This window comes from Equus caballus, chromosome 17, assembly GCF_041296265.1.
Source record: "Equus caballus isolate H_3958 breed thoroughbred chromosome 17, TB-T2T, whole genome shotgun sequence".
In the NCBI taxonomy this organism is placed as follows: Eukaryota; Metazoa; Chordata; class Mammalia; order Perissodactyla; family Equidae; genus Equus; species Equus caballus.
The window spans coordinates 49,534,837-49,549,583 of record NC_091700.1 but is presented as its reverse complement, the minus strand read 5'-3'; the positions used below and the strand labels follow the sequence as shown (position 1 = coordinate 49,549,583).

General features: G+C 36.3%; 1 protein-coding gene across 13 annotated transcripts in view; it reads right to left on the bottom strand.

Annotated features, from left to right (window-relative positions):
• ELF1 (E74 like ETS transcription factor 1) overlaps window positions 1-14,747 on the bottom strand; it is a 108,447-nt gene that overhangs the window by 16,297 nt on the left and 77,403 nt on the right. For all 13 annotated transcript variants that reach the window (XM_023621662.2, XM_023621664.2, XM_070239839.1 and 10 more), the window contains exon 3: window positions 8,325-8,505. In XM_023621662.2, coding sequence (XP_023477430.1) covers window positions 8,325-8,505 — 181 coding nt within the window. The remainder of the gene's footprint in view (window positions 1-8,324; window positions 8,506-14,747) is intronic.

Genomic DNA, 14,747 nt, shown 5'->3' with positions numbered 1-14,747 from the left:
TGGGAGTCCCCACAACCTGTCAAACCAGAAGAGAAGCACCTTCTTCCAGATACGAAAGACGTACCTGCAGAATTCCAATCTTCTGGGCTTGATTCCCTCAGCTAGTATCGTCGAACCCACATATCTATAGGTCACATGGAAATCAAGGAACAAGAAGACAGCCAATATAGAAAGAGGCAAGAATTTTAATCTAGCCTGAATTTTTCAAACAGTAGTTTAACATTTCATGGAGCCTTCCTCTTTCAAAGGCTTTAAACTTTTTCTCTTAAGGCAAGTGGTCACATTTCTGAATTATTACAGAAAGCATCCTAGAAAATTTGAATAGATTTTTGACTAGTTTTTTATTTCTGAAAGTATGTGTGCTTTTTATTTTCATGTCATGATGCACAAAACTTCATTAGGAGATTACTGATAGACACTACTCATAGTCTTCATTACGAAACTATTTCTCCTACTTGTAATGAAAAAAATCAATTAAAAATTTTTCTTTTTAAATGGGGCTGGCCCCGTGGCCGAGTGGTTAAGTTCGCGTGCTCCACTGCAGGCGGCCCAGTGTTTCGTTGGTTCGAATCCTGGGCGCGGACATGGCACTGCTCGTCAGACCACGCTGAGGCAGCGTCCCACATACCACAACTAGAAGAACACACAACGAAGAATATACAACTATGTACCGGGGGGCTTTGGAGAGAAAAAGGAAATAATAAAATCTTTAAAAAAAAAAAAAATTTTTCTTTTGAAAGATTTTGTTTTTTCTTTTTCTCCCTAAGGCACCCCCAGTACATAGTTGTATATTTTTAGTTGTGGGTCCTTCTGGTTGTAGCATGTGGGACACCGCCTCAGCATGGCCTGATGAGTGGTGACATGTCTGTGCCCAGGATCCAAATGGGTGAAATCCTGGGCCAGTGAAGCCGAGCGTGCGAACCTAACCACTCGGCCACGGGGCTGGCCCCAATCAATCAAATTTTAATTATCTGTTCTATAAAAAGAAATGCTTTAAAAGTCCAATTCCTCCACAATAGTTAAAACCAGAAAAGATCACTATCTCTAAAATTCTAGCAAAAAATGATTGAAGCAGGGCATTGTAACACTTCCTATTAAAACCTTAAGCCTCCTATTTAAAATCTTGTAGATTTACGGCATAGTAGAAAAGCATATTGCTCCTCCGTCAAGGCTTTGAAATTCTATGAACTGACGAAAATTTTTAAATTTAAAATTAAATTTAAAAAAGGCAGGTAAATAAGGCACAGATAACTCAACAATTATTACTATTTTTATAATTCTAGATATTCATTTACATAAATAAGTTTTCTAAAATATTTTAAAGTCTGCTGGGTAGATGAAAATGATAAAAGCAGTACGGATAATAATTTAGTTGCCTATCAATTCAGAAAAAAACAAGGAGAATTTCAAACCACTTCTTTGTCAAGCTTTTTATAACGAAAAATTTCAAACATACATAAAAATAGAGAAAATCATATAATGAACCCCATGTATTAAGGGCCCAGCTTCAATACTTAATAATAGTCAATCTTCCTTCATCCATACTCCTCAACCCAATACACACACACCAGATATTTTAAAGAGAACCCCAGATAGCCTATCGTTCAAGTGTAAATATTACAGTATATATCCCTAAACGACAATACCATGATCACACCTCTTAAAAATTATTCTTTAAATCAGATATCCAGTTAGTACTGAAATTTCTCTAATGTCTCAGGTTCTTTAAAAAGTTGGTTTGTTCATATCAGGATCCAAACATAGTTCATGCATTTCGTTTGACAAGCACCTCCTCCCTCTTTTTTTTTCTTTCCTTTTTGCTACTTGTTTTAGAAGAAACAGGGTCATCTGTCTGTAGTTTCCCCCTTTGTAGATTTTGCTGATTACACCTCTGTGGTGTCACTTACCATATCCCTTCCCCCAAGTATTTCCTGTAAACTGGTAGTTATATCTTGAAGCTTGATTAGATTCACATTCAATTTTTTGGCAAGAATATTTCAAAGGTGATGCCGTGTGATTCTATGTGCCTCCTAAAGTACTGCTAAGAAACCTGGTGGTCTCCTTTCAGTACTGTTAAGATTGAGAACCAGATTCAGGTGTTGTCAGCCTGATCCATCCATCATGAAATTCTCTGTCAGTCAGCTTTTTACCTGATGGCCTTAACAGTTATTGACAATAGTTGCCTAGATCCACAATGTCCTTAGGGATTCCAAAATGGTGATAATTCTAATCCTATCATTCCTCCAGCATTTATCAGACCTCTCTATAAAGAAGAACTTTCCTTCATCAACTATCTGGTTACCTTGAGCCATGGTATATACAATAAGGGCAAACTAAATGCTGGATTCTTTTTCCATTATTTACTGGTTTTCAGAATAGTAAATAGGCTTCCCAGCACCTTCCAAAGGTGACCACTGAGTTACTTTTTTATCATTGCGAATACACAGATTCTAACATATTCCTCAATCCTCTGCAGTTGTAATTTTTTTTTTTTGAGGAAGATTAGCCCTGAGCTAACATCTGCTGCCAATCCTGCTCTTTTTGCTGAGAAAGACTGGCCCTGAGCTAACATCTGTGCCCATCTTCCTCTACTTTGTATACATGGGATGCCCACCACAGCGTGGCCTTCTAAGCGGTGTCATGTCCACACCCGGGATCCGAACCCGCAAACCCCAGGCCAGCGAAGCAGAACGTACGAACTTTAACCGCTGCGCCCACTGGGCTGGCCCCTGCAGTTGTAATTCTTAATGATCCTCTAAATGTCCCATCTTCGGCCACTGGGAACTAAACTTGGTTTCTGGGTATTTTAGACATGACCTGAGAAATGCTGGATCCCTTTCATGCCTTCTGGGATGATAAGATATTATAGGCTATTCTTGTACATTTCCTGCCCCGAACCCAGAATTAGTTGTTTCTCCCAAGTACCCTGGTATCTTTAGTGGAAAGTGCATTTGGAGACCATAAGTCATGGAATAGTAGGGGTGCTGGAACGTTCACGACTTCTAAGCCTTTTCAGTGGCCAAAGCTGGGGAATAGGTTGCTTTTCTAAAAATTATTTTGAAGAATTTAAAACATATTCAAATGTAAACAGAATAATATAATGAACTCCTATGTATCTGTCACCCATCTTCAACAATTATCAACTCACAGCCAATGTTGTTTTATCTATACCTCTCTGCACTCCTCTATCACCATATTATTTTGATGCAAATTCTAAACATTCGAATATTTCAGCAGTAAATATTTCATGTCTCTCTAAAAGATAAAAACTTTGTTTTGAAAAGATAAATATAATGTCATTATCACATATTTTAAAAAATCAATTTTGCCTTAATCAAATAGCATTCAAATGTCCAATTGTCTCAAATATCATAAATGGTAGTGGGTGAGGGGGAGTTGATAGTTTTTTGCTTAAATCAGGATCCAAATACAGTCCTCACATTGCAATTGACTGATATGTTTCTTAAGTTTCTTTTCATTTCTATGTCACCCTCTCTTTCTCTTTTTTTCCTTGCAACGAATGAGGAAACGAGGCTGTCCTGTCGAGTTTCTCAGTCTGGATTTTGCTAATTGTATTCCCATTGTGCAGTGTAACACATTTCTCTATATTGCCTCTAAACTGGTAGTCAATTCTGGAAGCTTGATCAAATTCTGGTATTATTTTGGAGGAAGGCTATTTTTCATATGTGATGATGTGTTCTTCCATTAAAAGGCTCAAATGTCTGGTGTTCTCTTTTTGTGATGTTAGCAACTGTTGATGCTCAATACCTATCCCTATTAATTCATTAGGGATTACAAAATGCAGATATTCTACTTATCATACCTTTTTCATTTATAAGCTAAAATACCACTATAAGGAGAAACTTCTCATTTAATAATCTAGTTGACGCAGCAATATAGTTCATATAGTGAAGGGAGAATAAGTGTCTGATTCCTAACCTTACCAGTTTTCAAAATTGTAATTAGTATAACCTATTAGTGACTATTTTTTTGTGCATATGTATCATGAAATCATGGATTTGAACATACTAGATATGCTTCAATCCACTGTGGTTATCTCATTTATGCTCAAGTTGTCCCATATCTGCCTAGTAAATATTTTTTGTTTTTGTTTTTTTAAAGAAGAAAATACATCATGAGTTCATACTGATATTTTCAATTCCAATTTAGCATTACAGAATTTATTTGTAGGCTTATATAATTTATTTATAGGATTTATTTATATTAAATTTATTTATAGAATTATAGAATTTTTACTTAACTTTGCAATTTAATATTTGTGTATCTTATTTTATGCCAAAAATCTTGGCTTCTTATAACATTAACTTCATTACTTATTTGATTTTACCCTAATATCTCTCTCACATGCGCACACACGTTTTAAAATAACAATAGCCATATTATTACTAACAGTATAATTACTGAAGACAATTTAAGATTTCTAAGCAGTTTTGTTTTTGCTTCTTAGGGTATATCCTAGTGGGAAATGTACAGCCTTAAAAATCACTTTAAATAATTATTATCCGTTATGGTTATGCCAACAACTCAATTAACATAATTAAGTTCATTTGTTTCAGTGTGCTTCAACTTTTAGATTCCTAATTTTCCCTCTTTTGGATTTAATTTTGTTTTATAATTCTGTTAAATATTTACATGGTTCCAAAGTAAAAACTACAAAACAAAGTACATTTAGAGAATTCTAGCTTTCATTCCTGTCCTCTCCTTTTCCCTGTAAGGAACTATTTTTATTAGTTTTTGGCTTATCTTTCTATTTTTTAAATATAAGCAAACACACACCTATTATTTATATTCTTTCCCATATCTTAAGTAAAGAGTAACATACTATTCATGCTGTCCTGATCCTTGTTTCTTTAACTTAATATACACTAGAAACCATTCCCCAGCTATATTCAGAAATCATGCTATCTTTTGAATTTCAAAAACATGAGGCAAGCCAAATGTGTTTAACATCAATGGTCTAATTTGCAAAACATGATTCATTCCATTCAGCTTCAGTGCTTAGGTCACGAAATGCAAAATAAATTGGTGGATCCTACATGAAACAGGAAAGAAAACCAGAAAAAAGTATATCTAGCTTTTAACACTATAAAGAAAATGTTGGCCCTTCATTAAATGGATGACAATAATTTCTCGTAGGCAACAATAAACTCAGAAGATTTTAATACATGTATTTTTAAACTTTATAACAGATTAGCTCTGATTTGACAACTAGTTAAAATCTATTTATACTAAGGACAGCATTGATACTATAATTCAGAGAACAATTCATTAAAGACATTTGAAATTATTATGAATTACTAAAGATCATGTTTGATCTTGCAAAAACAGATAAGAGTAAGTATGAAAGATGGGACACATAATAACATTTTTTTTAAAAGAGAAGATTTACTAATGAATATAGCCATCATGGTTACCTTCCATTTGTGGCAATACAATTCCTACTATCTCCTTTAATAATTTCAGTTTTAGATCCTCAAAGACTGGTAATGGAAGAAGAATCTCCACATAGGTAAGAGCTCACAGTCAAATGAGTTAGGTTCAATCTTTTTTTTTTTTTTTCCTGCTTTATCTCCCCAAACCCCCCCATACACAGTTGTATATCTTAGCTGCCGGTCCTTCTAGTTGTGGGATGTGGGACGCCGCCTCAACGTGGCCTGACGAGCAGTGCCATGTCCGCGCCCAGGATCCGAACCCTGGGCCGCTGCAGCGGAGCACGCGAACTTAACCACTCGGCCACGGAGCCGGCCCCCAGTTCAATCTTGATATGAGATAAATCAACGGCAAAAACAAAAGTGTTTCGATGAACATGGAAACTTGAAATAAAAGGTTATAGATGATAGCTGCATTTTCATATACGCCTCAAATCCATAAAAATAATTCAATCTTTTTATTATTGAAAATTTCAAACAAAATCAAAATTATGGAACATAGTATAACGAATTCTCATATCCATTCTCAGCAACAATCATTATCAACACATGGTCAATTTTCTTTCATCCATACTCCACCTACTGCCTTCAAGTTCCCCTCACACATACCCACCAACCCAGGATTATTTTGAAGGAACCAGGACATCACATTTTATCTCTAAACATTTTAACATATGTGTCTAAAAGACAAGGAATCTAACACAATGCTATGATCATACCTAAAAAAATTGACAAGAATTCTTAATATCATCTGAAGTGCTGCCTGGGACTCTCAAGTATATAAAATGTTCCATTCCCATCTCTTTCTTGCCTTGTAGTTTCTCAAAAGTGCAGTACTCTTTCCTCCCCAATTCTGAACTAAGGAGGGCTACAAGGTTTCCATTCTCAGACATTGCTCAAACAAGGATGCAAGAGTTAAACAAAGGCTTGTGTTGGGAGAGAAGAAACAGGAAGGACAAGGATCATGCAAATAGCAAATCTGGTTTTCAAGATATGGCTTGCTTTCTGGACCCATTCCATACTAGTTCTGTTTTCCAGGTAGGAAGGAGCCTGTCTGTATCTCATCATCAGCTATCCTCACGTCTAAGCCCAGGAGAGTGAAGCACTGAAAGAAAGAAGCAATTCCTTTTCCTAAAGATCCTCGATCTGCTTCGCTAGTCTCTATTTCTTCTGGGAGAACCAATGTCTTCCCTGATGACTGAAACCAGTAATAAACAGCCCTTCGGGGAGACCCTGGTTCCCAACCTACAGTGAGAGTAGCCTTAACCTAATGCATTAAAAAGCTACATCAAAATACATTGCAAAAACCCTACAAGCTAAGAACAAGGTGGTCATTCCGTTATACTAAACACACAGATCACAGCCAGCAATGAACAGAAACGTCCAATCTGATTAAGCTAATTCCCTTATTGATAAGGGAGAAATAAGTCTAGATTTATCAAAAATCTTTGAGGGGCAGGCCCGGTGGCACAGCGGTCAAGTGCGCACATTCTGCTTCGGCGGCCCCAAGTTCACTGGTTGGGATCCCAGGTGCAGACACGGCACCTCGTGGCAAGCCATGCTATGGCAGGCGTCCCACATATAAAGTAGAGGAAGATGGGCTTGGATGTTAGCTCAGGGCTGATCTTCCTCAAAAAAAAAAAACTTTGAGTGCTCCGAACGAAAAATGTGAATATATGAGAACAGACTGTAAAAAACAGAAGACAATACAAAAACTAAGTGGGTTGTTTGGCAACATTATCAATGGGAGCTCAGTCACTTGGTGTGTGACCTGAAGCAAGTCATTTAATTTAACCTAATTTCAGTTTTCTTTTTCTGTTGTGAGAATTAAATGAGGTAATGTATTTTTTTAAAATATACTACCTTAATAAGATGCACTAAGAAGAAGACAATGCCATTTTGGTGGTATTTTTGCCCAAAATGCATTCTCTCATTCCAATCATGAGAAAACATCACACAAATAAAACTGAGGGACATTCCACAATGTCTGACCAGTACTCCTCAAAAGTATGAAGTTTATGAGAGACAAGGAGAGACAGAGGAACTGTTACAGACTGCAAGAGACTAAGAGGAAACAACAACTAAATGCAATGTGGGATTCTAGATAGGATCCTGGATCAGAAAAAGGACATTAGTGTGAAATGAGTGAAACATAAATAAAGTCTAGGTTTAGTTAGTAATATTGCAACTAATGTTAACTTCCTTTTCTTTTTAATTTAAGAGTAAATATTCAAATAACCTTTGCTACCAAATAATTTTCTCAAACACCTCCAACATCTCTGGCCAAGATATATGAATATAAATGTATAAAAATACAAATGCATGCACCAATTTCTAAAAGATGAAATTAGCACTCCCAGTACCTCACACTCACATAGCGAACTTTTCAGGTTTGAAGTATCCTACTACTTCTGACTGAACCAGAAAAGGAATCTTCTTTAAACCCCAGCGCCTTATCCTACATTGGGGTCACGGCCTCCTATTTACTTCCTGTGGCAGCAGTAAAAAAAAAGAACATTCCTATCTTTTTCCCTACAACTTCTCATTGTCATCAAGAACATAGAGCTATGCATACAAAAAGTGCTCAGGGAAGACTTGATGAATTGAGTTGTTCGGTTCCTTTAACATGCCTCCTATTCTGTCACCTTCATTTCAATATATTCAGGAAAGAAGAAAGGGCAGGTGTGAAAGCAGTATGACACACAGGCAGACAACAAAGAAAATGTAATTTCCTTCTCTCTGCAGGGCTCTAGCTTCGGCAGGTAATGGAGTTACTCAAAACCAAGTTAGGGTCTTTTCATGCCCCTAAAATCACAGGGCTAGGAGACTGCCTAAAACTGTGCTGAAGTAAAATGCTGCCGGAGGGACGCATACCTGTAAGGGTGATGTCGTCATCATCGTCATCTATGATTTCTTCTTCAGCGACATCCAGGGAGCTCTCAGTAATCATGTCATTGGGCTCTTCCACACAGGCTAGACCTGCGTAACTATTGAGAATATCAGCACCAGGAACATGTTCCACAATTACGGCAGGAAAAATAGCTGGATCACCAAGCTGGGAGGGTGAAGGAAAAAAAACGGATTAACAAAGTTTTGCTTTTATTAGCTATAACTAAAAGATAATTTATACTGGACATCAATTTAGTTTTTACTTTATCAGCTACCTGTATTTTGACAATCCTTCTAGGCTGCAGAGAATATATCCTTATTAAGAACAAATAAACTTTCATTATCAGTCTTGAGTCTTAAGTTTTCTCTGGGAAATGCTATAAAATTATACTTATAAACCACATTAAATGTAAAAAAAACTAGTGTCAATAACGTGTAAGAAGTGGCATACAAATGAAATTGTACAATTAAATAAAATCTCAGCAAAAGTTTCTTTCACAGAAAAAAATCTGTTACCTTAATAATTATTACACTGTCCCTCGGCACATAAATTGTGTATTTAACAACAGCTTTTGACTAAATGGGAAAATTAACTTTCACTTTCTATCTAGTTATAAGATCACATAACTTTAGAACTGGAAGGAACCTTAAAATTTAATCTACACCAACCAGCTCATTTTACAGATGAGGAAACTGACCCAGAAAGGGTTTTCTAACAACCTACTCAAAAATTGGTGAATAAGTCATGAAAAGAATTCCATGCAAAAAGTGAAAACTAATAACTTTTTCTCAATGTATCGAAGTATACATGAGTCATAATACTATGCAATAATGAGAGCTGTCAATCAAAAAATTACTTTTAATACAGTAAAAATGCTTTGACATTTTATCAACCTGTTTTATGTTGCTCTGTCATATTGTAATAGTATTATTCATTTGCCACACTTTGATATTAACTTTTCTCAGCAAATCATCATCTTCCAAATCATCGATAAGCAATAAACAGTCTATTGATGCAAAAAAAAATCAGTTAGTGACAAACCTCATTTACTATCTCCTTTATCTTTTTGTTGGTTTTTTTTTTGAGGAAGGTTAGCCCTGAGCTAACATCCGCCACTAATCCTCCTCTATTTGCTGAAGAAGACTGGCTCTGAGCTAAGATCTGTGTCCACCTTTCTCTATTTTATATGTGGGATGCCTGTCACAGCATGGCTTGATGAGTGGTGTGTAGGGCTGCGCTCAGGATCCAAACTGGCAAACCTCAGGCTGCCGAAGTGAACTTAACCACTATGCCACCAGGCCAGCCCCTCCTTTATCTTTTTTTAAAAAGTAATTTCAGACTTAGAAAAGTTGCAAAAGTAGTACAAAGAATTTCCCTACAACCTTCATCCATATTTCCCAAATCTTAACACTTAATCATGTCTATCATTTTTTTCTATATTATTATTTCTGTATTTTTTATGACGTTTGAAAATAATAGACACACTGCTCCTTTAACCCTAAATACTTCAGGGTATATTTCCTAAAAATACATGAATATTATTTTACATAAAGATAGTACAATTATCAAAACCAGGAAAATTACATTGATAGAGTACTATTATTTAATCTATATACTAGAGATATTGGAATTATATTGGAGATAATTTCTCCAATTATCTAACGTCCTTTTTAAAAAAATGAAGGAAAATATTTTTGGCTTAGGATCCAATCTAGGATCATAGGTTTCATTTAGTAAATTTCATGCTTCTTCATGACAATTCTTTTAACCTGGAACAATTTCTTCTCCTTTAATCAGGAGCAGTTCTTCAGTTTGTCTTTCAAGATCTTGACAATTTTGAGGCGTACAGGTCATTTGTTTTGTAAAATGTCCCCCAATTTGGGTTTATTTAATATTTCCTCATGATTAGATTCAATTTGCATTTTTGGTAAGAATATCAAAGAAGTAATGTGTCCTTTCAAATACATCATATCAGGAGGTCCAAAACACAGTAGTTCCCCCTTAACCTAGCAGAGGGTTATGTTCCAGGACTCCCAGTGGATGCCTGAAACTAATGGATAGTACCAAACCCTATATATACTATGTTTTTTCCTATACATACATATTTGAGGTGTGATAACAAAACGAGCATGAATTTCTTTTTCCCTCTTCACAGTTTCATAGACGGAAGATTTCTTCTTACCACAGATCTCAGCAACTTTAGCATACGATTTTTTTTCTTTCCCTATTAAGCTGAGAACTTTCACCTTTTCACTTAAAGGAAGCACTTTACAGCTTCTCTTGATGTATCCAAATTGCCAGCATCACTACCCCTGTACTTTGGGGCCCTTATAAGGGTTACCTGAACACAAGGACCACAATACCATGACAGTTGATCTGATAACCTAAAGGGCTACTTACTAACTAACGGGTAGGTAACACATACAGCATGAATATGCCGGACAAAGGGATGATTCACATCCTGGGCAGGACAGAGTGAGATTTCATCACTTTACTCAGAACAGCACACAATTTAAAACTTATGAATTGTTTATTTCTGGAATTTTCCATTTAATGTTTTTGGACCATGGTCGACTGCGGGTAACTGAAACTGGTGGAAAGCAAAACTGTGGATAAAGGGGGACTACTGCACCAACTTGTCCCTTTACTAGTGATATTAACTTTGATCACTTAGTGCAGGTGCTGCCTACCAGGTTTCTACACTATAAAGGTACTATTTTCCCCTTTGTAATTAATAAGTATCTTATGAGAAGATAGCTCAAGACTATGTAAATATCCTGTTTCTTAAACATATTCCCATAAAGTACTATCTTCTTAAAGGAAAAAGTTCCTGCCTATAGATAATAATGTCAGGTACTTCATTATTTTCCTTGAGTAAATCTACTATATTGAAAATATTTTTTACGAATTTATAATAACTAAAAACCCTCAATATATTAAAATGTTGGTAGCAATGCACAGAGGTTAAATATTACTTCTACCGTAAGAATTTAATTACCTTAATAAATATATGATATGAGAGGTGCTAAACAGATACCTTCCATGCTGTCAAGAATGCCATGCTCTGAAATTTAAGGGTAGTAACCCTAAAACATATTTGGATTGTTTTGCTTTAAAATGTTTCTTCTTATTTCAGAAAAGAGGAAGTTAGAAGTAACTAGCTCTGCAAATCATAGGTTTTAACACAGAAAAAGTAGGAGGCTCAAACATTACACTGTAACACACACACACACATACACACACACACACACAAAAGAAAGCATCACATAAAGTGGCCAAAACAAAGTATAGTCATACAGTCATTTGGCCTTCCCTTTCTCTTTTTTGAGAGGTGAATGCTGCCTCTGCAATCCAACCTAGCATGAACACGTGCTTGTTAAAATACTACTTCTTTTCTTTTCCAAGAGCTCAAGTTAAGTTCCTAGTCTTCTAACAAGGCTGAACCCTGAATTGTGTTAATTTCCACATGATTTCATTTTATGCTGCAACAACCTCATGTACCAGGTAAGAACAGGGCTTATCATCTCTATCCATTGGCAGGTGAGGAATTAGGTTATGAAATTTACCCAAGGTCACCCACTAAGTCAGAGACAGAGGCACGTCAACGTAATTCTCAGGAGCAGTCTTCACCCAAACGAAACCAAAGTATTCCTCCCTATCCAAACCTATTTGGTTCCTGAAATCTGGGTAGTGAGAGTTAAGAGTGTCAATAGTATAATGGATATCTCCAAAATTTTATCTGAATCTATATAGTCCCCAAATTTCAAATAACTACAGATACTTGTACTATTTTCTTCCTTGTCCTATTCTACTAACCTGTAAGTGGATTGGAAAAACTGACTATTCTTCAGAATTTATAGGTCTCAGGAACACCTTGTCATAACACCACTATGATCAATGCCACTTCTCCTCTAGTGCCCCTCCTCAGAGGCAACCAGTGTTACCAGCTTCTTTGTTCCCAAACAGAGACCGTCTATATATAATCAAGCATATTCTAATTTGCTTTAAACAATTATTTTTTAATTTCAGCTCAAAGATTTTAATAATTTTCTGTTTATTAAGAAAAATTTCACACACACAAAAGTAGAGAGAAATAATTAGTTTCCTTGGAAGCAAAAGCTTAATTAAAAATGAAAAGGGACACATGGCTCTGTGATTGAGAAGGTAGCAACATGTAGCAAAAAAGAAAGGCTGTGAACCAGGAGACCTAGGGCCTTCTCCAATCCTGTCATACCTTCTTTTTCTCACTTTAAATGAAAGAAGAGCACCAGCTGATCCTAAGGGCACTTCCAGATTTGGTTCTGTTAAACTGTATTTTAAAGGCATGGATGTAACACTGTCTGAGTTTATAACATTACAAAAGAAGAGATTATCCATTCTTATGGACTAAATGGGGAGAGGAGTAGCATGTACAGGGGCCATGTACCTGCTGCCTTTGCTACTGCTATTAGTTAACATTTATTACAGCACTTAATATGTGCCAGGCATTTTGCTCATTGCTTTACATGGATTACCACCGTATCTAATCGTCACAAAATCCTATGACGGAGATACACTGGATTATCTGTTTTACACATGGGAAAATGGAGGCTCAAGGTGAAGGAAAATAATTTACTCCAAGTCATATAGCTGGCAAGGAGTAGAACCTTAACTTAAACTGACTCCACGGTCCATGTTCTTCATCTGTACACTATTAGTGTCAGCCTTAAACATGGTGCCATTTTATTTTGTTGGCATATTTATTTGGCTGTGTTTAGAAAAACAGAATAGGTAAGGAGCTGTGCTTGAGGTATGGCTTTCAATATTATCTTTTGCAGGGCTTCTCCAACCCGAGTTTACTTTCTCATGAGCATAGCCAGTTAGTTCCTCTTGGTCCCCAGGGACTTCCCAGGATCACTCTCAATTTAGCCATACTATCTTCTTCTAAGATATTTGTTCCTCTCATGAAAAGCATGGGCCATTCTTTTTGAGTACACTGAAATGGAGATGTATATTCAGAGTTGTTCATTTCTGATTTCTCCAGGGTACTATTAATTCACATACAACAGTCAACTCTGAATCTTAGGTAACAGGCCTGAATCTGTATAGACAAAATATATCCAGGAAACCCCTCTCAGGTGACTGAAAAGAATCTTCCCCTCCATTACCATAAATGGAAGGAAAATATACACTCCAGAAATTCCAGCTGCTGATCTGGGCTCTTGATAAACTCCTGCCTTTTAAACGGATTGACTAGCAACTGGCTAAAGTCTGAGTCATCAAGAAATTAAAAACTTCATAACAGACAATCTAAAATTCCTTATAGAGAAATGATTCCCAACCTCTTAAATGAAGGCGTGGCAAAATTTCAAATGTTGAATTTTCCTAAATTTAAATTAAAAAAAAAAATAACATATTAGGACTTGTCTTAGTTTGCTAGGGCTGCTGTGACAAAGTACCAGACTAGGTGGCTTAAGCAACAGAAATTCACTGTCTCACACTTCTGGAGGGGAGAAGTCTAAAATCAAGCTGTTGGTACGGTTGATGCCTTTGGAGGGCTGTGAGGGAAGGATCTGTTCCAGGCTTCTCTCCTCGGCTTGCAGATGGCCACCTTCGTGTTCACATGATGTTCTCCCTGTATGTATCTGTGTCCAAATTTTCTCTTTTTATAAGGACACCAATCATACTGGCTTAGGGGCACACTCTACTCCAGTGTAACCTCATCTTAATTACATCTGTAATGATCCTATTTCCAAATAAGGTCACGTTTGAGATAGTAGAAGTTAAGACTTCAACATAAGAATTCGGGTGTGGGATGGGGTGGAGAGAAGCAACTCAATCCACAAAAAGACTCAATTTAATTTAGCTTTGTCTATCATTTGACAATTGGCTCCCTCTACCCTAAATAACTTCTACAGCTTATGGCAATAAAGATGTATATTCTTGTTACTATTTCTAAATTGAGATCAGACATTATTCTTCAAAATTCTTTGCCGAAAACTATCAAAACTTATCCACCTCAGTTTTCTCTACATCATTTCAAGCAGACTCATTCCCAAGATTTACTTAAAAGAAGTGCTTCAGGAAGGTCAGAGCTATTCATAAAATGGCCACACCCTTAATAGTTACCTCCTTTTAATAAATGAAGGTATCAACATTTCATTGATGCCCTAACAAAAATACATTTGGCTGGCTACTTTAAAAAAGAAAAAAGATTCTCCAAATATTTCCAAAATCTCTCCTCATTTAAATAGTTAGATTAAGCACCTTCTCTGCAGTACCTTTTATTTGAATCAGGGAACCTCAGTAAATTCTACCAGTGGTTATCAACCCTGGCTGTATACCGGGAAACATCTAAAAATATCAATACCTGACCCAAACGGGATCAAATAAATCAGAATATCTTGGGATATGACCAGGGCACATTA